Source organism: Ammospiza caudacuta, chromosome 13 (assembly GCF_027887145.1).
Source record: "Ammospiza caudacuta isolate bAmmCau1 chromosome 13, bAmmCau1.pri, whole genome shotgun sequence".
NCBI classification, from domain to species: domain Eukaryota; kingdom Metazoa; phylum Chordata; class Aves; order Passeriformes; family Passerellidae; genus Ammospiza; species Ammospiza caudacuta.
In genome coordinates this window covers 11,551,281-11,578,547 of record NC_080605.1, presented here as the reverse complement: position 1 = coordinate 11,578,547, position 27,267 = coordinate 11,551,281, and the positions used below count along the sequence as shown (strand labels likewise).

At 37.6% G+C, this 27,267-nt stretch overlaps 1 protein-coding gene across 1 annotated transcript in view; it reads right to left on the bottom strand.

Moving 5' to 3' along the window:
* The window catches only part of FTO (FTO alpha-ketoglutarate dependent dioxygenase), a 222,304-nt gene that overhangs the window by 175,900 nt on the left and 19,137 nt on the right, over nt 1–27,267 (bottom strand). The window contains exons 2-3 of the mRNA XM_058813498.1: nt 6,578–6,655; nt 1,042–1,699 (exon numbers count right to left, since the gene is read on the bottom strand). Of these exons, the coding sequence (XP_058669481.1) occupies nt 1,042–1,699; nt 6,578–6,655 (736 nt within the window). The remainder of the gene's footprint in view (nt 1–1,041; nt 1,700–6,577; nt 6,656–27,267) is intronic.

Genomic DNA, 27,267 nt, shown 5'->3' with positions numbered 1-27,267 from the left:
AATAATGCACGTGGGATTTTTATAAACTATTATTTTTATATCACAGTCCTTAGCCAAAACCTACTGAAGTCAATGCAAATTCTTCCCCTGTTCTGAAGCAAACATCATAGGACTTTTGGAAGAAGAAAAAACCCCATTGTGAGTGATGAAACATAACAGAAAATTTGCTAATTCAAATCAAGGTTCTAAATTCTAATCTTATGTTTGCAAAACCCAAGAGTCTTTAAAAAAAATCCAAGCCTTTGTTCAAGCATTTTTAGGGGAACAAAAAACAAACAAGAAAATCCTCATGTTTGCTCTTAAATAAAAATAAAAATGGGGCAGGTACCTTAAACTAAAAATTAAATATTTAATGAAGCTTCAACTGCACTTTTACCACCACCACCCCTAAATGCTGTATGCAATTCATTTTTAAATAAGCAAGAACCTGTAAAGTCTGTCAGAGAAGAGTTGTTTTAATGCAAAGTGTCCACTCTTCCCAGCTAGAGAAATGTTGGCAACTCCTCCATAAAACACAATTTAATACTACAGCAAGCCTAGACAAAATGCATATATTTCTAAGTAAATACAGTAATACTTCTATCCAAAACCAACTGAAAATGATCTTTCCAAAGAAAGAAGAGTAGTAAAATCAGCATAAAGCAAAGCAACTCCATATAGGATAAATAACACTATAAAAATGGTGATCCCAACCACAGTGAAACATTTTGCAGGACAGAAAACATGCACATGCATTTTCTGAAGAAAGATATTTGACATATTTTTATTTTCTTGGCTCTTAATCGGGGAATTAATTATACCAATGTTTAAATCTAGTTAGAGAACAACTGCTAAGCCAGCTGCAGTAAACACAGGAATTTTGTACAGGTTTTGGAGGAAATAAAGATAAGACTGCAATACAAAAGGTACCAGAGTGCATTCAGAAGCACGTGACGAGTCTAGAACAAAATGCAGGTGTGCTTATGTCCATACACACAGGGAACACAGGAGAGCTTCAGGGACTCCAGGGACTTTTGTGACTGGTCAGGTGCCACCACTCACCTTCACAGCTGTAACTGTACACAGCCACTGCTGACCTTTCCACCAGGTTCTCATCATGGTGCCAGCTCACTGCCATGCTCCCCATTCCAAAGTAAGGCTCCTGTTTCAAGTACAGCATTTGTAGTGGATCCATATAATTTAATAAAGTCAAATTATAAGGTGTTCTGTTCTTTATACTTCTGTCATCCTCTGATACACAAACACTGCTTTGATCTTTTGAAACAGACTCTTGCTCTGTAAGAGAAGCAGCAAAACTTTGCTTCCTATCTACTACAGTAGTATCTTTAATTTCTTTGTTCTCAAGCAAATTTTGTCCTTGTAATGCCTGGACTGTTTCAATATGCAAGTAGTCATTAAGTCTCTTTAATGCTTTACAAGCATCATGTATCTGAGGACTGCAATATTTTATGTCATAACTTTCTGTAGGCCAAGGAACTGTAAATAATCTTGTGTTCAAGTACTTATAAGTGCAGCCTGGGTTTCCAATTAATATACGAGACACTGGAGTAAGGAAATCTTTTCCTTTGATCCTCACAAGATCTTGAAAGAAACAGTTGTGCTCTCGCAGGGCCAGAAAGCTTTCCTGTACCATTTGGTGGAGATCTTCAGGTACTGTATCAGATTTCCTGAAAATCAGCTTGGAATACTTGCTCTTCCACTAAAGGAGAAAAAAAAAAAACCCAAACAGCAATAAGAGGAAAATAATTATTCTTTTTACAGGAGTCAAGATAATTCAAGACTAGGCAAAGCTGTCAAGTTAACAAGAATAAGTCTAGAATGTGGTGAAGATATGGATGTCATATCTTGTTACTTTATTTTCGTATATCAGGATATTGCACAAGCTGTGGATATGTACCAGTGGTTTAAACTAGAGCAAATCTCCAAGTAAATTAATACAAAGACTCTAGAACAGTTCAGCAGAACATACAGCTCAGCTGATGAATCTGTAGATAATGCCACTTTAAAGTATATAAACAACAGAATATCCAGCAGTCAAAAAGCAATTCCTCTTTTTGTAATGGTTGCAAAGACCCTTCAACAGTTTCATTCTGATGTACAGAAATCTAGAGGGCTACATGATACACTCAAATAGCTTTATCTAACAATACTTTTCAGGGGAAAAAATAACAAAATCAAAATGTACATTTTTTAAAAATACGCTGCTAACATTCTCGTGCTTTCTATTTTTACATTCCTCAGTACCAGCCAATTATCTCTCATTTTATATAAAAGCTCTCTTTTGATAACAGAAAATGTCCAAAGTTATTGCTTCCCCAGCTCCCTACCTCTAGTGTCCTTTTCCCTCATATCCTCTTGTGACCACACCAGCCCTGGTATCAGCTGGAGTCAGAACCCAGCAGTGTGTGGAGGCAGCAACTCCCAGCAAGGTACAACTCTGTAATCAGCAGCTTCTTGCTTTGCATGCACAGTGCTGCTTCCCACTCCAGGAGGGCTTGGATAATTTTATTTTGTTAATCTGGTTTTCTAAGGAAGTGAGTATCACATAATCACACCTTTTATTGGTTGCCTGTAAATCTGCTTTAACTACTGCTGAGACTGTTTGGCAAACTGGACAAAGGCTGGGGAATAACTTCTTTTAGAGAGTGGGTTCTTACATATTTCATTAAAATTAATAGATAAATAAAAGAAACAGATGCACACTAGTGCCCTACTAAGGAGGGGCTGTAATGTGAGTGTATCAGGCATCAATTATCATTTGTGAAGCTCCTGAGGACTCACCACACCTATTTCCTTTTGTCCAGAAATTATTTGGGAGTTTGGAGAAACGGTAGGTACTGATGGTGATGTGGGGACACATATTAAGGTAGACTGAAATCTGAAGGCATTAGGCAATGGTCAAAAGCACATGGATGCATAAAAGTGATCTGCCAAAACTTTTATTAGTCTAATAGCTTATGTTCAAAGTGCTCTTAAAAAGATAAATAAAAGTCACCAGCACAAAACACCACACTGACCTACAACCCATCTGTGAGCCCCTTCTGGCACAACTCAAACCCACTTTACCAGCACTATCTACTTCCAAGTCTCATTTGAACCTGCCTTTCAGGAAATTAATTTTAAAATCCAAAGAACGTGCCCTTAAAAAATACAAACCAGGCAGTAAGAATTCACATTTTCCACTGCATGAAAACAGACTTTTGCATCATAATGCACTGTTATCCTATAACACTGAAGAGCTGGCTTTATAGGATCATTTGTTTCTACTAAAAAGGAGAACATAAAAGGAAGCCTATTTTAAAAATAATGATTACATATAATAAATCTTGGTTTATCTATAAACCTCGCCACTATTCCTTGTAAATTTTTACAGTGAAGCTAACTCCTTTTCTTTATACAATCTTATAGTTCCAAAAACCAGCTTCCTAGAGAGAGGAAAATGAACCCCTGTAACAGCATCTACAGACAATAATTTCTGACAATTGTATTTACATGCTTAGCTTCAAACACCAAAGCTTGAAAACAGTCCCAGATCTGTGTGAAGGTCCCTCTACAACCCCAGAGCACAGGATCACAGCTTTCATTCAAAGAAATGAATCCAAATTTGATAAGCTGCATTCACCTGAGCTTGTCAAAAGCCTGAAATGATTCCTTTAGAGGTCCTGAACTGCCCCTTTTGCTTCTATCAGTGCTGTGTATCTCCTGCCTATGAACTGTACAATGAAAAAAGTCCCTAAAAACAACAACTAATGAAATTAGTAAGTGTAAATTTAGGACTTGGAGCTATAGGCTACAGTCAGATGTGAAGGTACAGGCTGATGTGAATCAAATATTCTTTCATAATATTACTTAAGAATGCCAGAATATTCTATGTTGTGACATATAAAGATTATTCTTTATTATTTCTTTCATTATGCAAATGCCCTGTATGAAAGAGCTCTAACAGTTCTATAGCAGTACCCCAGTATTTCTTTAAATAATTCTGTATACATACTCATACCACATTACATATGCTATTGTAGTGTATTAAAACAGTCACTAATTGTATATATTTTAAACCATTAATATGAAAATATAAATACACTGAATTTCTGACATTAATCACACACACGAAATTCCCAACAATTATTAGAAACAGAAGGAGGGAAATAACAATATGACGTAAAGCAATGAAATCCCTGAAAACATGCACTACAAAGGAAGAACACAGATTTTACAAAGGAAACAACATTGTATTCCCCTCCTGAGCTGCAGAGGTAATGCCTTGCACATTTTGCTGCCAGCCAAGTCAGAGGCCTGTTACCTTTGGGTTGTGCTTTAAGATCACATGCTTAAGAACTATTTTATCATTAAGGTATCTCAAAAGAAATCAGGAAGTGGAAACACATTTCTGACACATCACATGAAAAGAGCCTGGTCTTCCATAAATCCCCCAGCAGTGCCTGTGCTGTGCCCTCCATGAGGAAAGAATTACAGGATCAGAACACGGGGTGACTGCTGGGCTCACACTGGACACCTTGTTGTTCTGGGGGGTGGGGAAGGGCAGTGATCATGTACTCTGTGTTGTAACTCTGACAGCCAGTACTAAAGGTCAGCTCACTGCTCACTCTGAAAGAAGTGGCAGCATTACAGGCAACTACAGTACAGAAAAAAAACCAACCACATTTGATGTTCAAATCTTTTTGTGACTATTGCACAAGATTTTAAATATGCTTTCGCATTTTGATGGTGATACTCAACACAGAGAACCACCCTATGGACTTGAGTGACAGAATAAAGTTAGGAATCAGCAACAAGGACCCTTGATAAGCAAACTGCCATGTGCATCATGAAATTATAGTCTGTACTTCAAATATTTGTGAACCACCTTGTTACAGCCCCCTTCTTGTTCTATACTGGCTTTAAACATTGCATTGTTTCAGCTGATGGCTTGGGGCCCATTTCCAAAATCCTTTATCAGGAAAAACACATGGAAAGAGGATGTCAGTGGAAGTTTTGCTTGTGATGGAATTTGTTACTTCTGTTCAGGCTGTACACTTCCATACCCAACAGGATAAGACAGTTTTTTTGTTTGCATCCTACCTAACTTTTCCAACATGTTCAAAGAGTACTGTTTCATAAGATAGAGATCCTTCAAGGAATAGGGCAGGTCTGTCCAGGAAAGACAGACTATAAAACTAAACTGTATGTGAAATTTTACTTTGCTGATTTGTTGTCTTCAAGCTCTCACCCTTCTTTTCCTCTCCAGCTGTAGTGCATTTAAGCATCCTGGAACTTGCAATTTCTACAGCTGTGATTCTATGAACATTTCATAACCACCACAGACTTCAAAAGGTGTTTGTGATGCTTATGATTAGCCTATATACTTAAAAATATCTAGCATCACATATACACTACATAAAAACTATAATCCTATTTTTGCAAAAAGAATCTATCGAAAATTTATTAAGGATTGAACAGGTGTGATTTTACTGCTTATCTTGTTCCCATTGTCTTCTGTACTTATGGGTCACTGACCCTGAGCAAATGAGATCCCACCTTCTCTTTTCACATCAGCTCCAGGAGAAGCTGAATTTACAAAGATGTGAAAAAGAAAAAGATGCTGGGCACAGCAGCTCTTGGCAGCATCAGAGAAGAGAACAAACAGGAGAGGATGTAACAGGACTAGGATGGAGGAAAAGTCAGCTGCCCACTTCTTACAAGGGGGAAGAATTTCTTCATGAGCATTAAGTTTAAGACTGAAAAGAATGTGTTGGGGATTTTGTGTATAAAAAGAAGAAATAATAAAATCCATCTGTTGTTACTCTTATAAATTCTCCCAGCTCTTCTACACTTGCACATCTTTGAGCCATGTATCAACACAAGGCAGGCACCACTCCTGTGTTGTGTAATGTGAGCATGGTCACTGGAGCTCTTCAAACAGCCCGGTTATTCCTCATGCTTTTTCTCTCACCATGATCAAATTTGATCTGATTGAACCTAGCTGATCTAGAAAGATCCAAGACAGATGCAGAAAATTCTATTTATTCACTATATTCTTGCATACACTCACTTGGTTTACTGCTCATGTGGCTACTGGGCCTGATCCTTCTGTTTGGTTTCATTTGAGGCATTCCATTTCCAGTTTGTTTTGCAAGCCAAGAATTAACAATTCCTTATTGCTGGAAAGTAGAATTAAGCTCCTCATACTTGAAATTTCTACATTAATATTCCCCCTATTTTGCCAAACAGGAGCTACAAAGATCTCTTCACCACTCTCACCCTAAATTTTTAATTTTATTAAAAAATAAATTAAAAGAATAGTGACGTATTTTGCTTCAGCAAAGCATGAAAAGCTGTGATTAAATGTTATACATTACTTGTAGTGAGGGCACACACATAAAAATAAAGTTCAGCAAGTTCTCATTTGTGAACATCTCAGTTCTAGAGATCTTATTTCACTCCACCTGGAAGTGCATTATCAGCTATCAGGATACCTTTTTTCATATCAGATTTCAGTGTCTCTGAAGGAAGATTTATTTGTTGCTCAGTGCAAACAGCCATTTTAGTTTAAAATTATTTAAAAGAAATACGTTACCAGCTGGTGGAAATCAGCGTCGGCTGGTGTCAGATATGGAAGTCTGTTCTCCCCAAGTTCTTCAAGAAGTTTTTTCTTCTGTTTTGGAGGAGCAAAATTCAAACAGAAAATTACACGTAAAAACCAAGATATAAACAGAGAAGTATAAAAGTAGTTGTATTTCAATGGCAAAACCAGGTGCAATTACTTCTCTTACTACCTTCAAATCTGGAAAATTAAATAAGTAAAACAAAAAAAAAAATAAGGGGGACTTCTCTCGTTACAAAGCAGTAATTCAGTTTAGACAGTTTTAGAGCTCATGAGTTCTTTTACTCCCAGGTTCTTTTATAGGTATCAGTCCTTGTTACACTGATCCAAATTCATCTCTGCCTTATGTTCTTCAGACCTATGCCTACTTTACAACTACACACTCATTTCTTGTTTCCTTCCATGTTCTTTTTTACTTCAATTTGTGCAGCCAATGGGTAAAAAGCTCATATTTCATCAAAGGGCTCAATGACCACTTCATTAAAACAATAAGGCTCAATGTTGGGGGTACTCTAAAATATTTCCTGCAATAGTTTATGAAAGAAAAGGAAAGCACAATCTACTGTAGCCCAAAGCCCTCACAGCCTGACCATATTTAAAATGCCATCCTGAAGAACTGCCATCCCAGAGACAGCATAAATCCAGTCTGATGTTGGGAGTGCACAAAGAACCAGCTGCTGTAAAAACAGGTTTCCTCTGTTCCCTCATTCTCTGAACTCCATTTTTACTTCTGGTTTAGACTGAGAGCATCTCCACCAATATTTACTCAATGTGATCACTAATAAATTGCTAAGATAAAAGCCTGATGCCTCTCCAAATTGTATTGTTCAGGTTTTTATCAATCAAAATAGATTTTTTTGTGGCACTATACAATTAACTGTGTTAATAATTTGCCAAGTGCAAGTGGTGTGTGGAACATGCCACCAGAATCTCTGGAATAAAACAATCCTGATCCATGACAGATCCATTCATCCTTATCTACTCACAGACTAACTCAACACTAATTCAATTAAAGTATAGCTTAACCACAGTGTCAAAATTATTACAGTGGAAGTTCTGACCTAGAAGATTAATAAACTCCTTCCTCTACTTCTTCTTTCTTTTAGATTGTGAGGATTGCTTTTTACAAACTTTGATTATTAACAAATTTCAACTTACTTGCAACTCAAAGACCATAAAACTGTATCTGCCATAATGCTTAAATATACAACAGGACTCAAATTCTTATTTTGATTGCAATATTTTCAACTACATAAACACTAGCACAAGAAACAACTCAATATTTTTATGTTGTAAGAGAAAGAACAGATGGAAATGGAACGCTGTTTTAAAAGTAATATTAAGGGTATAATACAAAGGGAAACAATAAGTAAATAAAAAGGTATGACTAACACTTTCATGAAACCAAGTTCAAAACAAGGTGAAACCAGATCTTTCCTCTTCAGACACTACTATTTAAAAAAGGAAGATAAAACATTTCATGTATTAACTAACTCCTGGCTTATAGCAAACACATCAACAAGGAAAGCTGAACTATGGAGTATAACTGTGCATTCTGTGACAATGAATTCCTTTTACTCAAATTTAAGCATCGAGAAAGGCAACAGAGGCTTAAAGTCAGGTGGAAGTGTAGAGGATGTTAAGGTTCACAGATCAGTCGAACTACAATCAGAGCAGGTGGCTCCCACTCATCTCCACACTCACAATTCTTAACAAGCCTGAGAAGAGCAGCACTGACAGTTTTGAACTAGTGCTGTAATTTCTTTATGTCCTCAGTTTTGTTTGGGGACAGGTTGTTGGGATGTTGACATGAAGTCATTGGTGAAACCCAGCAGATTGTAACTTCAGATTAAGTTGGCAAAAACGACACACTGATTTCCTGCATTTTCTAAAACAATTACACTCCTCTATTACCAAAAGATTGCCAGAATTTTATTAACATGAAATGGCTGAAACATTAGACTGGCTTTGCTATCTGTAAGATAAACCATATTAAACTGCAGGGAAAAAAATAAGATATTTTAACATGGACTCAAATCAGTGGGAAGAAAAAAAAAAAGGCAGGAAGAAGAGAGATTCTGACAATTTCTTTGTCAAGTATCGGGCTCTTAGCAAAAAGCACACAACATTAAAATGCATTCTTGTGTATAGGTAGTAGTAGTTCACATTTGATTGTCAGATCTGGCTAAGTGCTGCTCTTCAGCTTGAAGTGCAGACTAATACACACAGCTGGGTGGTAGAACATGCTGCTCATCTCTTATGCAAGAAGCTGTCACACAGATGTCAAAAACATCAAGCTACTCACAAATACCTCCAAAAAGTAGGGAAAAAAAAAAAAAAAGAAAAACTGAATATCTGGCTATACCAGCTGGCTGATGTGAAAGTCTAAGCAGTGTTACATAAGCATTGTCTATTGGTTCTCCAAACACATAACCCCCCCAGTAAAAACTAAAAAAATGCCTTTACTTGAAGGTGTCAGGCTTCTTAAAAAGCATTTTTCTAAATCTGACTTTTAGATGTCCAGTTTTAAAGTGCAAAATGCACATCCTGCAGACATTAATCTCTGCTCATTCATTAATAATAAATAAGATTATTGAGACAGTTGTAAAATTCAGCAAGTGTAATATTAATAATTGGAATCTCTCAATCACTATACATGTAATTGTTTATTTTTCCTGGCAAGAGAAGTGGTGCCTTGTTTGTCACAGAGCAAGAGAAGTAACAGAAGCACAGCAAAGAGGTGAGGGTGCAGAGAGGATGGTGTGGCAGCTTCGGAACATCATCTCCACCCCCAGCCTACAACAGCCCCTCTGCACCAACTCCTCTCATCAGAAGTTCTTAAAACATTGCCCATTTTTTCATCTTAAAAAGTTTGCTAACTGTCTGTGGCAGTTTTTACACTTCTGAGACTACTTGAGACCAGAACTAGTAAAACAATTGGTTTTTTTGTTGTTGTTGTTTTTAATGCAGCCCAATGCTTTCGCAGAAATTTCAGGGACAGATCATAAAAGAAGAACCATTATTCAAAGCATAAGAAAGTATAATCTCCTACTCCAACAGTTTTCCCCAACAGTCTTTTATTTTCCAAAAGGTTACCAGGTTTAGAATGCCTGGGAATGCCTATTATCATGAAAAAAAGATCTGAATCACAGTTCAGATGCAAACCTTTGGTTTCCCAAAAATCTCTCCTTCCTATTACCTTTTTTTACCCACATAAGAATGTCCATTAGGGCTTGTGTTTCTCTTTCATTCTTTTCTTTAATCAACTCTAGTAAAACATTGATTTCTTTCAAATCCTGCATGAAGCAAAGGGGCAGTGCTCTAAAATGCTTAATAAACAATTTTATAAAGAAGGAAGATTAAACATACAGCAAAAATTTTGTGACACAGTACTAAGACCCCATCAAGAAAAAAGTCACCACTTTACAGGAACTTCTAAAACATTACCTCCTAACAGCCTTTCACATGTAGGGTTTTTTATAAAAAATAAAACTGGGATAGTTTCTTAAGGAAGGAATGTGATTTTGAAGTTGACATTTGTTTAAACTACAAGGCTTTCCAAGTGTTAGCTATTAAAACTTCATAGCTACCAAGATCATTCAAGTGGTTCACTAAAAGAAGTTATGTCAGAAATGAAACTAGAGTAATAAAAAATACATCCTAAACGTACCATTACAGCTTTTATTTCTCCATTATCACATATATTAGATTTCAGAGGTTTTTTTCCTTCAAATTATTTCTGTAAACTCTACTCATCAAAAGATCTTAAGGGACTGGACAATTTTACAACACCATTTACTGACATGAAAATGTTATATTGCCAGTCTACTCTTCATTACATTCAAGACTTACCAAAAACCTTGTCTGTGTCACATTCTACAATACAGCCTCTCAAAAATACTGGTAGACAGACATATGACCATACTGTACCACACTCTGCATACTACAAGCTGATCTCCTTGCCCCCCTAATATAAGTCAAAAACATTTTATATTAAGGGCAAAAATATGTATGATTATTATTATTCTATAGAAACTCATATTAAAAATATCGACAATGGTCTAGCAATATTTCCTGCCCCATATATTCACTAGCTAATTATACTACAATAAATTATACTTGTTATTCTTCCACTGAACAAACAGCTCCAACTACAGAAGTAACAAAATGCAGTTCAAGTGACCTAGGCATGAAAAAAATTACGTAATGAACAATCCACTGCCATGCCAGGACCTCGGGTCTTACATCAGCATCTGTGAGTAGCTGTCACAAAGACTGTTTGATATTCCCTGCTGCAAAGGTACCGTTTGGCTTTGCTTACTAATTTCAACCTCTCTTACCCTTTCTCCTAAATCAACAGGCCCAGGCTTTGGTTCACACACACACAGACCAGTCATGCATATGCACAACACACTGCACTGATGTAACTGAACCAAGAGTTAATTTATGCATTGAAGCAGCTCAGCAATGTGTGAAAATACTGCTGCCAGTATCCCCTCTTTCCCCATCTTGAAGTGTTAAGGGCCCCTTAATTGTTGTTTTAACCTACAGGAACATTGTTCCTTTGGCCAGGGGCTGTTAATGGAACAGAACTGGCAATTTCCTTACCTAGCTGAGTGTAGATTTGTCACACATGGATTAGCACTGCACGTAATCGTAATAAAAATATGAAGTAATAAATAGTTCAAACACAGACACTGGGCTGACAAAATGTCCCTAAGGCCCCTCTGTATATTTGAATAAACTTCTACTTCTTTTACCATCACTGCAAGCATCTTGGTATCATCACTCACATCTTGTTCCCTCCCAGCATTTGTGCATCCTCTTGCAGCAGGTACCAGTTAGTAAATGGGCCAGCTCTACGTACTAGGGGAAAAGCAAGAACATTTAAACTTTGAAATTATCAAATTTTAACCAGATCTCCAGTTCTTAGCTTCTTCTTATACATGTGGACACAAGATCACACATGTAGTTAAGAAAACACAACTAAGACAGTGTTTAGTTCAACGTAGCTGTGAATCCTTATGAACAGATAAGGACACAGATAAGGAGGTACATCTGCATGTCACTCATTGCATAGTTTCTGAAAGATAGCAAATAGATTCTGAAACCAGATTTCTTAATCTAGCAATTCTTAACCAGCTGACTCCAAAGAGTCAGCAGGTAGAAACCTTAGTGACTGCACCAATAACTGATTCTGCATGATTTAACAAAAACACCCCTACCCACCCAGTGCCAAGAAACCAAGGGGGTTTGACCAGCTGTGAAATACTAAGCAACAGTACTTGACAGACAAGATTCAATAAAGAATAAAGACAGATAAAATAAAAACTATAACAAGGGTTAATGTCACAGCAGTGACACATTTGGCGTTGCTGCTCATCTCGTGTTCTAATGACATGAAGATATTGATGGTTCCTAACTTCCATGGAAATCCATTACCAGGACACATGGCACCAGGTCTCTGTAGCCTTAGGAGCTGCGCATTATGCTCAAGAATGGAAAGTAATGCTGACATGGTGCTATTTATCCCTGAAAGCCTCAAAGAAACAGAAAGAATCTCCATGTTATTTTGGGGAAATATTGCATATCTGCAATGTGGAATTGTGCAAACCTCAGTGGGATTCAATATCTAATTAATGTAGCAAAGTAAGAGCAAACACATTGACCAATAACCACAGAACAGACCAAGGACCTCCAGACTGAAACCCAAGGGCTGACAGCTTGAAAAGCAGATTCAGAACCTTTGCAACAGGCTCCTACCTTCTGTAGATATAGACAAAGAACTTTCCAACACAAACACTGGCACGTCACACTGACACAATTTTTCAGAACTACCAGCAAAATCAAAGATAAACTAAATTTTCTTGCAGCTTTTCATCATTTCCAGAAAATAACAAGCCTGGCAAGACTGCCAGTCTCTATATATATTGATAAGTAATGGTAGAAGCAACCAATGTTTAATAGGAACACTTTTAAAAGGGAGGAAAAAACTCCAAGTATTAAAATATCATCCAGAAAATAAAGCAGTCAAAAGTGAGGTAAAAAGGATATGAAAAAAATATAGATATTCCCTTAAATACTTCAGCTTAGCATCAAATGCAGCATCCAGCCTGCCCTTGGTGACACTGCAGAAGATAGTGTTAATGCAGAAAGAGCAGGTGTTAAGTGCAAATGCATGTGCCATGCAATGGGCTACAAGGAAGATCAATAAGGAGCTAGAGCATTAAATTTCACATACTGTAGCTGTCATGCCCATTACACAGTATTTGAACATCTTCACAGGCCATTACAAAATTGTTGATTCTTGGTATTTTTACAGAACCAAATTATTTTCCAGAGTTTTATTAGCACAATAAGCACTATGAAAGTCTAAAAGCACTTACAACTTGGTGAAATCTGAACACCTTTACAGCCCTCCAAGACATCATATGCACACATTTGCAGAATGCGTAACTGTATTCTTCACTGCAGAATGAAAAGACAGGAAGATGGTTTAAAGCCTTACAGATAAAAGGAAATGTATTCCAGGAACACTTTTCTGTTTGTCACATTTCACCAGGCATACAGATGATGCATTTTAAAAGAGGCATCAACAAGGTAATTCTTGAGAGCATGTGCCACAATTAATAAAATCACTGCCAAAAATGCACCAAAGGAAGGGCTATGCCAGTTCCCTGGGCTCCTGCTGCAGAAGCAGCACCAGACTTCTTGCCTTGTGCTCCCTGCCTCTGCTCTTCCATCTTTGTGCTTTGCCCTTTTCAAGGACATGATCAACTCAGATTTTCCTTCCAGCATTGCTCACTAGAGGAGGCCTTGAGCAGAAGCTTTGTGGAATTCTTCCTCCTCTGCCCAAAACAATTTAAAAGTAACCATCACTGACGTGTGATCATGGTTACAATGAATTCACTCTCAACATCTTTCCAAAGCAGCACAACTTAGTCAGATTTGAAGACACACAGGAGAACAATATTAACACATTTGCATCACTTAACAATGTCTTTTAAGGGATATAAAAATCACAGATCACATTATGCACATCAATTTAACATAAAATTTGTATGAGTGTATTCAGTGAGGTGCAGTGCAATTTGTAACATTTCACACAACTGGACCAGAGAATCCTTGAGGCCCCCTTCCAACCTGGTATTTTATGATTCTAAGAGTCATAAAATCTTGTAATAAATGCACAGACATTGGTTTGTATTTATTACATACTAATTTCCTAACTTTGCATGCACTACACCTCAGTTAAATGATGGAAACACTCACTTAGAAAACTTAAATACTACAGTTGTTGACTCAACTTTGTAATAAGACAACTATTAATGAAAAACTGTTGGATTGAATTTTGACATATCAATTAAAGAAAGATATTGCTATATGGTTTGCTGGAGAAAAGGGGTTTTTTCAACAAAAGTCATTTAAAGAAACACCTCAGAGTGAACAATACAGACTTGGTTAATTTTGAGGCTTGAAGACTTTGCTTTGTTTACAGTCTCCAAAATAAGCCACATGGGGAACAGAACCCTACCATCTAAATGTTAAGTTGGCAGGCAACAATTAGCAAAATTCAGGGTCTGAAATGCTGGACAAGTTCAGACCAGAAACAGGGAGCACAACTGAAAAGAAAGGATAATTAGGCATTGGAGGAGACACCTCTGTCAAACCTGAATTCTCCCTCATGGGATTTTTTTCTTATATCAAGTTTGGAAGTTTTTCAAAATGAGTGGTTCCCAAACTGTTTAGACCATCAGACTTCAAAGAATCATTCATATTGCTTTAAGAAGTTCTGTACACACAGCCTAACCAAATAAACTGGAGGCAGCAGAGCCACACTGACTGAAAGGCAGTTGCATCTCATTCCTCAGTTTGGTTTTGATTTATCTCTGTGCCAGTCACCAGTGGTCAGTGAGCCAGGAGACCTTGGTGTTAGAGACCTCTGCTGGCTCAGAATCTAAAAAACAGGAGTTAGTTGGGATCTGTATTTCACAGTACTGAGAACATTTACAGAACTATCATAAGGGTAAAGAACCACAAGTAAAAGAAAGGCTACTCACATTTCATTCTTAAGCTATTTCTGCACAACGTAAATAATGTTAGGGTATACTAAGAGGCAAAATACAAGAGAACATTGATGTGCTGTGAAAGAAGGAAATCTCTGTTAAGACATTTTCTTTGTGCCAAATCCAGGCAAATTTCATAATGCAAATCAACATTTTGCTTAAGAATACATTTGTTGAACAAACTCAAGAACTCCAACATTTTTCAATAATGCTGTTTTAATAAAGCTATTCTGACTTATGAAAAGGCTAATACTTAATTTTCAGTTTTCATTTCTATTATTTGCATATACAGACCTTATTTCTCATTAACTTTTCCCGTCATTTGCAATGTTCAGGTATAATTTTGCAGGGCAGCACTACTCAAAAGGGAAATGCATGAAAATTATTTCTTAAGTCTTCCTTGTGCATTTGTTCAGAGAAAACTCTTGCCTGTCCTTTCTCACCATACACTTACATTCCAAACTGGTCTGATATTCTGAATAGTCCTGCTGCCACCTCTGCCTGTATTTTGAGAATGTGAAGTAGTGCAATAATAACAAATCTTTCCAAACCACCTCTTCCCTTCTCCATGCCACTCTCAAATACAGGCTGGATTCCTGAAGGTGAAAAAGAAAAGCTGGCACATGGAGGACCATTCCAGATTTCAACCATTTCAATTCTCCTTTGCCCTTGCTCCCTTCTGCTGACAAAATGTCCTAGACTTACACTACTGCATGTTTCTTCTGCAAAATTTAATAAAGAAACAATTCCTACCAGGAGTACTAAGTCACTCTAGAATGGCTTGGATTGGTTGTCTAAACAAAGGAAGAAGAGGGGCAGCCATACTGACCCACAACATACTAAAGATATAGCAGACTGATAGGAAAATGCAGACATGTTTAATGAACTGTGGTGACAATCAAAACTGAATCCATTAAATGACCCAGTAAAGAAAAAGCACCAAATAACTTCTGATTGTATTTTAAAGTATATATCTGTATATGATATTTTAATGTAATGATAAGTACATTATCAAAAAAGCCCACGGTAAATAAGCACAAGTGAAAGAACAGTGAGAAAACATAAAAATCTTTCATGTAAAGAGATACAAGCACACAAAAAATAATCCTAGTGTGGAAGCACAACTTGACAAGGAGGAGGATTGTTCTGAACAATCATAATTTTAAAGGCACGCAGGAAAGTCTTCATCCAACTGAAAATACTGCAGACACCTTAAAATCTAAACTCTTGTTTCCTTAGAGGATATGTCAAAGACAACAATAAAAAAATGTCACTTCCTTCTGAATGCCTACAAGGACTGGAGTCAACCAGTTTATAATTTGATACAGTGGTTTTGTATGTTGGAGTACTCTCAACCTAAAACTCAGAATTCTAGGCCACCCTTTCTGACACGTAGCCTGCATGGCTGTGTAAAACTATCTGAGTGACAGCAGCTCAGCTGCATTAATAAGGGAGGCTGAGGGCAAGGAATTGACATTAAAAGAAAGCTGCCAGACCCACCATTGTTCTTATTTGCTGGCTTAACATGCTGTATTACTTCCCCCTCTACAATGGAAGTGCTTCAGAAGTAGCTAGAATTCAAGAAGGGCTGAATGAAAAAAAAAATTCACAATGTAGGATTTAAAAAAAATATTCAAAGGCAGGATTTTAAAATTAAATAACAGAAAACTGCAAGAGCTTATGACTCACATTTGGCACTATACATGCTGCAATTCCCAATAAAACTAGTGACAAAAGCTTGATAGTCTCCATGCAGAGCTGAACTTCCATGTGAAATACGCTTCAAATCACTGCTACTTGAGCTAATTCATTATATAAGAATTCCACTGAATTTTTACTTAGGAGTTTAGCTGAAAAACAGACTAAATTACTTAATAACTTTGGGAATACTTAACTTTATCAGGCCCTCCATCTGGAAAGAACCATGATGAGGATCCCTACCCACAGCATTTATTCAGGAACCTTTTCTCTTTATTTCCATCAGAAATATTTAAGCAAAACCATTTCCAGCTAGGAAAGTGCAAAAAACCCCAAGTACTACTTAACTGAGAATCCCTACCTTTATTTTCATACCAAGCAGATAAACTGAGCATCACAGCAGCACAGAGATCACCTTCAAAATGCATATGAGAATTGTTCCTCTAGAACAAAGTACAGTGATCTGTACCAAACCTCATGAAGCACTGGAACAGGCTCCTGAAGCCTGCCTTTGCTAACAGATACTGTACAATACTTTCCGTAGCTCCTTATTCCATTTCTCTTTTTTTTGTTCTTTAAGTTGACAAGTTGAGTGTTCTGTGCTTACAAGTTCTCAATAGCCTATTACAAAAAGGCTCGAATTTGTTTCCATTACACCACGGGGATTAAAAAAGGAGTTAATATATATCTATTCAGAACTATTGTGCAGAAAATAGCTGTGTTGTACAGGGCTTAGGCTGTGACCCGCTTAACTTTATTCATAGAATGCACAATCCATCACGTACGAAAACACAGAGGAAAATGCGAGGTGTTGGTAAGTACCGCTGTTAGCGAGAATTTCTGCTAATTATTACACCAAATAAGCATAGTCAACAGGCCAGAGCTGTGAGAGGGCATGTCGGGGGGCATTCAATGGTTGCCTGGGCCGGAGATGAATACATTAAATACATTAAGTACCTTAAATACATTAAACACATTTCCCCTTGCCTTTGCCGATAACCAACTCCCCACACGGCCGGCGGAGCGGGCACGGCCGGTGCTGCAGCGCCACCCAGCGGCGGCAGGATTTTTTTGCAGCGCCCCTCCGTGCCAGGGAAATCCCGACACAGCGGGGTCAAAAACACACATTCTGCTTGCTCTGTACCTCCAACACACGCGCCCTTAGCTTTACACACAGTTTTATTAGAGCCTGTTCCTACTGTCCAAGATATGCTGTCCAGTGTATTTTAAAGCCTATACTATCCACTAGAAGCTTTGGACAGTTTTTGTCATTGATTTCAGGAAAATATTGTATATTTAGGCGCACGGCCCAAAGCCCGCCTGGCCCGGCCCGGGACTGGAGTGCCCCTCTGTGCCAGGGAAATCCACACACAGCGGGGTCAGGGGGACTCCTTCTTCCTTCATACCTCTAATACACGTGCCTTTAGCTTTACGCACAGTTTTATTACAATCCACTCGTACAGTCCAAGCCAGTGTATCTTAAAGCCTATACAATGCACTAGAAGCTTGGATAGTTTTTGTCATTGATTTCAGGAAAATATTGTGTATTTGCGCGCACAGCCCAAAGCTGGTTCCTGCACTGCGGGACAGGAGCGCCCCCCTGTGCCAGGGAAATCCCGACACAGCGGGGTCATGGGGAGAGACTCCTCTTGCTCTACACCTCCACAAACGTGCCCTTAAATAGCTGGAAACGCTTTACACACAGTTTTATCACAGCCCGCTCCTACTGTCCAAGACACGTTGTCCGGTGTAACTCAAAGCCTATACTATGCACTGGAAGCTTTGGACAGTTTTTGTCATTGATTTCAGGAAAATACTGTATATTTAGGCGCACGGCCCAAAGCTGGTTCATGCACTGCGGGACAGAAGCGCCCCTCTGTGCCAGGGAAAACCCCACAGTGGGGTCAAAACCACACATTCTTCTTGCTCTTTACCTCCAACATACGCATCCTTAGCTTCACACACAGTTTTATTACAGCCCACTCGTACAGTCCCAGCCAGTGTATCTTAAAGTCTATACTATGCACTGGAAGCTTTGGACAGTTTTTGCATTGATTTCAGGAAAATATTGCACATTTGGGCGCACGGCCCAAAGCTGGTCCGCGCACAGCAGGACAGGAGCGCCCCTCTGTGCCAGGGAAATCCACACACAGCGGGGTCATGGGGACTCACGTTCTTCTTCCTTCATACATCCAACACACGCACCCTTAAATAGCTGGAAACGCTTTACACACAGTTTTATTACACCCCGCTAGTACAGTCCAAGCCTGTATACCTTACAGCCTATACCATGCGCTGGAAGATTTGGACAGTTTTTGTCATTCGTCCCAGGAAAAAATTTGATCAATTAAAAATTTTTTATACCTCCCTCTCTTTTGAATGGACTCTTATCACTACTATTTCTATCTGATGTGCTTTCATAGCTTAATAAAGTACATTAGAGCCTGCAAAGTTGAACATCCTTCCTTTCCTTGCTTGCATGTTGACACTATGTATGCTCCCACCATCATATTTATATTACAATGGAGTTACGGCCATCTCCCATCTCTGTTACCCTGATTCTATTCTGCTGATCAGTGTTGCAGCTCAATGTTGAAGTTTACACAAACAAACTAAACTTTGCAGCACAACCTGGCTCACGAAAAGCCATGAAAAGGTTAAAATATAAATTAATGTGCGAATATCAGCACAACTGTCTGCCAAGTAGAAAGATTCACTTACATGCTCAGATCAAGTTAAAAGCATAGAATGCAAAAAAGGATGCTAGTACAATCCCTGCCATTAGTCTCTACATTTTTATTTCACAACATTTTTAAGGGAAAAGGCAAGAAGAAGTCTATTTCTCTAGCCATTTACCACATAGACAGCATTTATTTATGGACACTCTATATATATTGATGAATAAGTTAAAAATGCTACATCTGAACCCCACATCTATCATAATGAAATGAATAGCAATATGTTAATACTTTATAGTACTAATTTCAGCAGAAAATCACTCTCAACCAATCTGCTTCCTATTACTGGCATTAAATTGCCATGGCTCAATCTCATGACTCCCAATTTCTTGTGCTTCATTAAACTAAGCAAAAATAATGTACTTTAGTGTATGTAGAATTTCATACTACAAAACAAGGAGAAAAAAAATCAAAAATCCACACCAGGCAGACTTATTGTTACAGGAGGACCCCAAATGTCTGTTCTGATTGAAATGTATCTCGTATCACAAGGTGCTTAGAGGTTGCTTTAAAAATAATTTCTCCTCATTCTGAAGCCGCAAGAAGTGTGAGGGGTGAGAATGAAGAGAAGGAAGAACAGCTTTTAAACCACTGCTCATGAAAATATTATTTAGGCTGCAACAAGACTGACAGTTGCAGAGTTTGTCTAATTTAATTTCCCCACTACAAACTCAGTGAAATGGAAATAGAAAACTTTAGTGAAGTCTTGTATGTTCTCAGGTCCTGACCATTATATGGTCTAGACCTTGGGGGTTATACGATGAACACAGAATCTTATCCACTTATGTATCTGCACCAGAAAACCCTGACATTATGTGTGATGAAAGAAGTTTCTGAAGCTAGAATTCTCATTTTGATTAGGACAATATGACCACATGGACTAAACCTTCCATTGTATTAGGCATACAGTTATGTCATGAAAATATTTTTATACTGTTAAAAAGCCCTCAGAAATCCAAATTTCGTACTAAAAACCCTTAGAAATCCAAATGGGAGAAGCTTCACTCATTGAGTGTTCAGCACACTAAGTTTGGAAACCTTTACTGTAAATACACTTTAAGTATTTGAATCTATACCTTACTTTAGGACTTAACTGCTGCCACAAGACTCCACCATGTCCCTACTTTAAATACGAAGTTTAAAAAGAAGGATAAATTTGTTCCTTATGTGTCATACAGAATTCTACTCATGGCTTCTCAAATTGCCCTTCCAGCTTTAAAGAAAGTGCTTGTACTTTCTGGAGAACTTTCACTGCTCTGACACCTTGGAAAGCTCAAATGAGCAGATGGGAAGGAAGATGTGCTGATACAAAGCAATGAAAAATGGTGAGGAAGTGAAGAGACCACAGCACAAAGAAGGCAGCATTAACAGCAAAAACCAAGTGTAACCCCCTGTTTACCAAAGCATTGAACAAAACAGTCCAAAGTCTGATGGTCACTGACGTATTATTGTTCAAGCTTTTAAGAGCCTGTTGTTTTATTGTTTTTATAAAAATACTTCCTTGTTTCTAACACAGAGGTTGTGTTAGAAAGAAAAAGGATTTAAACTAGAATAACTCCTGATCATCATGTTAGAAGTTTTAATCCAAAAAGATCCCAAACTAGCAGTAGCCTTGAAAAACACACATAGATCATCTACTCCAAAACAGATATTGTTTCTTAAGGATCCCGAGATGTGCTGCCCCCTGAAAGCCAGGGTCACACTGACTTTCTAGATTCCAGACACAATCTGAAATTTAAATGCTGTACTAGATTCCAGATTCATTCTGAAATGTAAATGCTGCATAATTTCCAATTCTTGATATTCAATAAACAAACAAGGAATATGGTTGAAGTTTTAGACAGTGAAATGAGCCCAGCTGGGTTTATCTTCAGTGCAGTCCCCACTCAAAACATCTCAGCCCACATCCACTGGCATCAAGTCATGAGCATTCTAGCTCTGTAGCCACACCAGTTTTACAGCCACAGAGGAATGCTCCTCAGAACAGCTATCACCTGCAAAAGTTTTCCCCCAAAGAAAAATTCTTCCAAGAAGAGAACACATCACATTAAATTTCTGTCACGTTCCTTTTGCAAAGCATATCGTTCACATATTTGCAGGAATATAACATTTTTTCCCTTTTGCAATATACCAGCCCTTTCCTCCACAGGATTAAGATTCTTTCCTTAAAAGCTATAAAAATGTATTTGCCCTTATAGCTCAAGAAACATCTGACTGACCAAAGTTCAACTGGTCATATGCCTTAGATATTCCAGATATTCACAGTTATTCATATTCTCAAATGATGCAGATTACTCATGGACATTGACTGGATACCCACACTGAAGCCACGGCTAAGAAAGGAATTACCAAGCATCTTTTGAAAAAGAAGTTTCCCTTATCCACTTCCAAAGAATTATCTTTGCTGTAAAATATCGGAACAAAACAAAAACCAACCTTACTGATGATTTAAAGCAATAAATTCTAGAATTGTGTTCTATGTTCTCTTTTGCTTCTCTTTTGTGATTAGAAAATAAATATATGAAAAAGTGGATTAATAGCACTCAATTTTAGTTTGTCTTCAATATTAATTTGTTTTAATTACATGACATGACAGATCATTAAATGCAAGCAAGCTCATCATAGTAATACTTCATACAGTATTAAAAAAATATTCAATTTACTATCACCATTGTTTTACTTCTTTCCTACAAGTGAAAGGTTTTTGAACTGCATTTAGAAGGATAAAAACCTCTAACAAAATTAGTATGTTCCTCAGTACAAAAATTGTTATCCTATGCTTCTGATAAAGTAATTTCCTTTTAAAATTATGTGTGAATCAAGCATTACCTATTTTAACAAGTCCAGTGCAAGGACTACCAACTGTTCTACAATCATAATTTGCAGGTTCCCTGAAAAACAAAACAAGGGCACATAAACAAATATCCTGCAGTTCAATACTCCAGAATCAATAAAATGGATTTACTCCTGTGAAACTGCTCAGCAGTGGAGAGTGCAGGAGGACTCCTTGCTTTCATCAACTCTTTCAGGCACAGCCACAGTACTACATTCTTTAGGACACAGCTCTCCAGACAGCTCCTGTGTTGGAAATTCAATGCAAAACTGAGGTAAGGCAAAGTAGAGTGAATCTGGGTTTTTGGTAAAAGGTTAAAATCTACTTTGGTTAATATTAACCATTTAGTTATTATTCAATTATCAATTCTTATTTCTGAACTCAGGAACTAGTTTTGCATTATGGTAGGTATGGAGTGATATTGGCACCTGGAGATTACACCAATAAAGTCTTGAAAATTTTCCTGTATGACAGTAGATCATCTATCTGTCTTACAGAGAAACACTGCTAGTTATTAAGAAAAAGTTGTCCTATAGAAAGGTGTACTATATCACACTGGGGTTTACCCACCTTGCTCCAGAGACAGTCTCTTTTCTGCTGTCAAAATGCTTTTGCTATATGTAAATATTTAATGTTGTTACCATCATTCACTCAGTGCTCATATTGTCTGTTCAAGCATCTATTACTGTCTGCTAGATACACATGAGGATAACACTTATTCATGACTGCTGCTCAGTCACATGCAGGCCCCACTTCTCAAAGATTCTTCAAAGTTCCATGATTTATTAAACACAACACAAAGGCCTGTACCGTTTGCAGGATTTTACTTGTGCAAGTGTAAGCACTGAATGCACCCAAAATGCTGCAGCAGTTTACACCAAGACTGAACTTTTATCCAGGGTTCTGTAAGCAACTGAAATCACAGAAAGAAATTCTACATTTCCTGAAGTCTCAGGTGAGAACTACAGATCTTAACAGAAGGATACTGAGTGCATTGTAGTTAATTAAATTCTCTGAAAGGAAATAACCATACTGGTCAGTTTTACACCTAGTTGTAGAGGCCTGCAGCCCAAATTTTTTTGTATTTACTTAAATTCATAGCCCTGCATGTAAAATATATATATATATCTCATATATGTAATACATGATTTTGTCACCAATATTAACCCTTTATATACCTTCCATTAAAACATTACAGAAATCAGCTTTCTAAGTCACAGAAGTCCTGTTGAGATAGACAAGAAGAATCATCATAGTCCTCAAGAAGGACAGTCTCTCTAGCAGTTGTTTTGTTTCAAATCTCAATTTTTGTTTAGACTAAATATTTTTAAATTTCTTTTTTGTTTGTTTATTTTGTTAGGACACAGCAAGCATCACAAACAGACCATCCTAAAATACAAGACCATCCTAAAAAGTTCAAGACTGCACAATTATTCCTTCTATCCTGGTGCACTCTGACACTTTATATGACAGGATCTAAATGCTCATCAGTGAGGCTAAAAGGAAATGAAAATCTTGAATTCAAAAGATCTGCCTTTCAGTTAACATCCTTAATGTAAATTAGGGTTAAATGTGAATAAAATTAATATTTAATCACTTCAAAAACTTCTATTCCTTCCTTCTCTTTCAACACTAGAATTTAATTATAAAATAATGTAAAACAAGTGTAAATTTAAAAGAATCATTTTGAAGATTTGCATTAATAGTTCAGGACCTATTGACACGGATGAAAAGAAGGGGAATCCCAACATTGTGTTGCTTTAAAGCACAGTGTGATTCTGTTCCTTGCCAAGAGACATCAGGAGCCCAGGCACGGGGGAGTGCTGTGGTGGGGCAGAAGGGAGGATTGGGATGGAGAGGCATTGCAGAGCAGCACAGCAAGGCTGACCTCTGCCAGAAAGCCAAGTGCAGCTACAGGAGTGGGGAGTGCTGGGGAGAGGCAAAGGAAACCCAGTGTTTGTTTGAACTGAGGGCCTCAGTAGATTGCTTCACATACCACCACGGAATAAAAAGGTCCTATCACACAGGGGCACAACCCAATATTTAGTCATGATGCAGCATGATACACAGAAAACAATCCAAAATCGGGGGAAAAAAACCTTCTCACATCAGCACAATACCTCTTCAAAGTATTGCAGCTCTCATGCAATCTAACCTGCAGCCCTCCCAAACTTTCCTTCACAGGGTGAATCCTATGGGCCTTGTGGTTTTTCATAGTGGTTACCATTGCACAGTCTATATATACAGTTTTAAAAAAGGATATAAAAGCTCAGGCTTTGATAATCTGTGTCTCCATCAAAGATAATCTGGCTGTAAAGAACCAAAGAGGTTCATCCTACCACTTTTCTCTATGCAAACTTTGAACTAAACTCAGGTTAGAAGTTGTTTCCACAAAAAGTAATGAAATTCAAAAACCCTGATGTGTTTCCCATTCCTTCCTTAAACATAACTGAAGCACTTTGTCACTTGCAAACAACACCCATAAATGAAAGATGAGAGTGAGATTGATGGCAAGCATGGGTAGGTATTTGAATGTTGAAAACACAAATCCAAGAAATTCTTTCAAATCAGCTTTTGACTACTCTGAGTTGACAACTTTACCTTCATTGCTTATACCCTGGAACTTCCCCAGGTACCTGCTAAACTTCTTTTGACTAGAATTCTATTAAAGTTTTAACCAACCTCAAAAAAATTTCAGCTTCTGTGAGAAAGTACATGTTCCATAAAATTGGTTATGTAAGTCACTAAGTGAATTCTGATATTAACACCATTCAACAAAATACATCCGATCGTTTTTAAAGCATACCACTAATGGACACCACTGCTCAATCTCATGAACATAAAGCAACTTTGCCTTCTAAAGGGAAAAGTCAGACCCAGTTGGGTATTATGGTTAACTGTTCCAAATACAGACAAGTTCTCCCTGGAACAAGCACAGGTGGTCCTCTCATTTCTGTCCCGCTCAAGTCAAAGATATGAAAGAGAGAGAAATGTTTTTAGCAGACAGGACCAAAATAGAGGAAACTGATTATTTGCAAAGTATTTTTCTCAGTACAAAGAACCCACCACTCTGCCAAAATTATAAAGGCTTATTAAACGTGAGCATCACATTGCTGGTACTTTGTTAAATCCCTTTTCCTACCTATTTAATTTCTGCTAGTTGAACTTTAAATAAAAGAAAATGGTATTATTTCCCCCTCATATAATGTCTTCTCACTCCTTTCTGCAATAGTTTTCTTCACATGGACTTTGTTGACTGTACTCAACCACACAACATTTTAAAACCTGAATCCCAATCAGGGCTATTCTCATTAAAAATGTGACCTTTCACCTCCAATGAAGCACTGCTAACATAAATTACGTTTTGTTGTAGCCCAAAGGTGATAGAGATGAGAGCAGGATAAACAAAGAATAATACAAAAGCCAGTTGGGTCAGCCCTTCATTACAGCCCTTTCAAAAGCTATTAATTTCCCTTGTAGTCAGTAGGTTGCAAATAACTTCTAACCTACTCTGTACTCAAAAGTAGCCATAAGGACACGTCATGCAAGATGCACATAATTCCTGGTCCTCATAAAACCACTTCAGTTGGTATTAGGAGAACATCCTGGTATGCTACTTTGAATCTCACTAATCAGAGGATATTCAACAATATCAATCTGGCCAAAATATACCACAAAAAACAGATATGAATTAATAATATTGAATTTAAAGCAGCTGTAAGAGTTCTTTAGATTTTAAAATGTGAATAGAAAATGCTCTCCATCAAGTTCAGCTTAATTTGTGTTTCAAGTCAGGGTCCACCTTAACAATAACAGAAAAAAAGGAAAAGTAGGCATCACTATATTTCAAAGAACATGGCACAAGCCAAGTACAAGCCAGTCCTTAAGAAATACCATGACAGATTTTAGTAGTAGGCAACAATGACTTTGTCTACCTGGATCCCTCTTTTGGTACTTCACGGCCAATTACAGTAAAAGTTGCTCAACAAGATACACACATAAGAAAATTCCTGTCACAGAGCAGATGCAAATTTAATTACTTTAAGTTAAACCTTCCATCTTGTCTAGAGGTCCTTCAAAAATGCAACTGTAAACAAGCACTACATTGCAATCAGGTGTCAAGGGCTTATTTGATCTCTTACAAAATATGTCACAAATCACTGGCAGAAAGTGGGTCGAGAGGGAGAACAAAGGAAAAAACTGTCAATGGACTAGGTAGCTCATGTGAGCGTGCCTATTAGTGCACTGGATCTTTCTGCTCCTGTCTAATGCTGTCCATATAAAACCTTCTTAGTTTGACAGTGTTCTGTTATCCTGCATTTGATGTAATTTTTCTGTAGTAAGCAAAAAAAGAAAAAAAAAAATCTGTGAAAAGAACTGATAGAGTAACCAGAGAAAACATTGAAGATATCAAAATTATTTATTCTGCTAAGATATCAATTTTGTGCTACTCTTCATGTGTGATATGTTACAGAACTTCTGGAAAGCTCTGCATTTTTGAGAAAATAATCACATAAAAGCTGGAAGTAAATTACTTTACATTGCAATAGGATTACAGATGGCTCCAAATAAGTAACACATAAGACATTCTTTTAAGGAAGAAAGTCACAGCTTTGTACAACTGGACAGAAGAAAGTCATGTGTATGCAATGCACACATTTTACCTTCTCTGAAACACCAAGTATTTTTGGGGAACTGGAATTAAAATCCCAGGCAGCTCTCTGCAGTCCTCGGGTGGTCCTGAAATGCTGGCAGGTCACTGCTCATGAACCCCTGCTCTACAGTGTAGCTCAGAATGGAGAGTGTTTAAATGGCAAAGTAATGGTAACGTAAAGGAATTTATGGATACACAGCTAGGAGCACATAAGTCTTATGGTAGGAAGGCTTGGTAGGTATTTTATTTAGTAGACAAATAAACAACCCTCAGATGTACATAAACGCACAGACTGTTTTCTGTACACACTCAGCTTAAACTATTTACAGAGTTAAAACTACAATTAAAGAAATCATTAAAATTCGTAAGTGAACATGCCAACATCTCTCAGATTTCTTCTGAGTTCTGGGGAGTAACAGTAGGTGACCTGTGTCACTTCAGCATCAAAGATTCACTGGTCTGCACAGCCCAGCTTGGCTGCTCTAAAGAACATTTTGCTCCAAAATACATTGGGCTATAACAGCCATGGGTATATCCCTTGTAAGACCACCCAGAGCCACTAGGCAAGGTCAGTCCAGCTTAAGGACAAATAAGCCTTGTCTAACTTTTATACTCTTACAAGTTGGTCTAATACATTATTGCCTTTAACTATCAAATTTGTCTCAACACAGCAA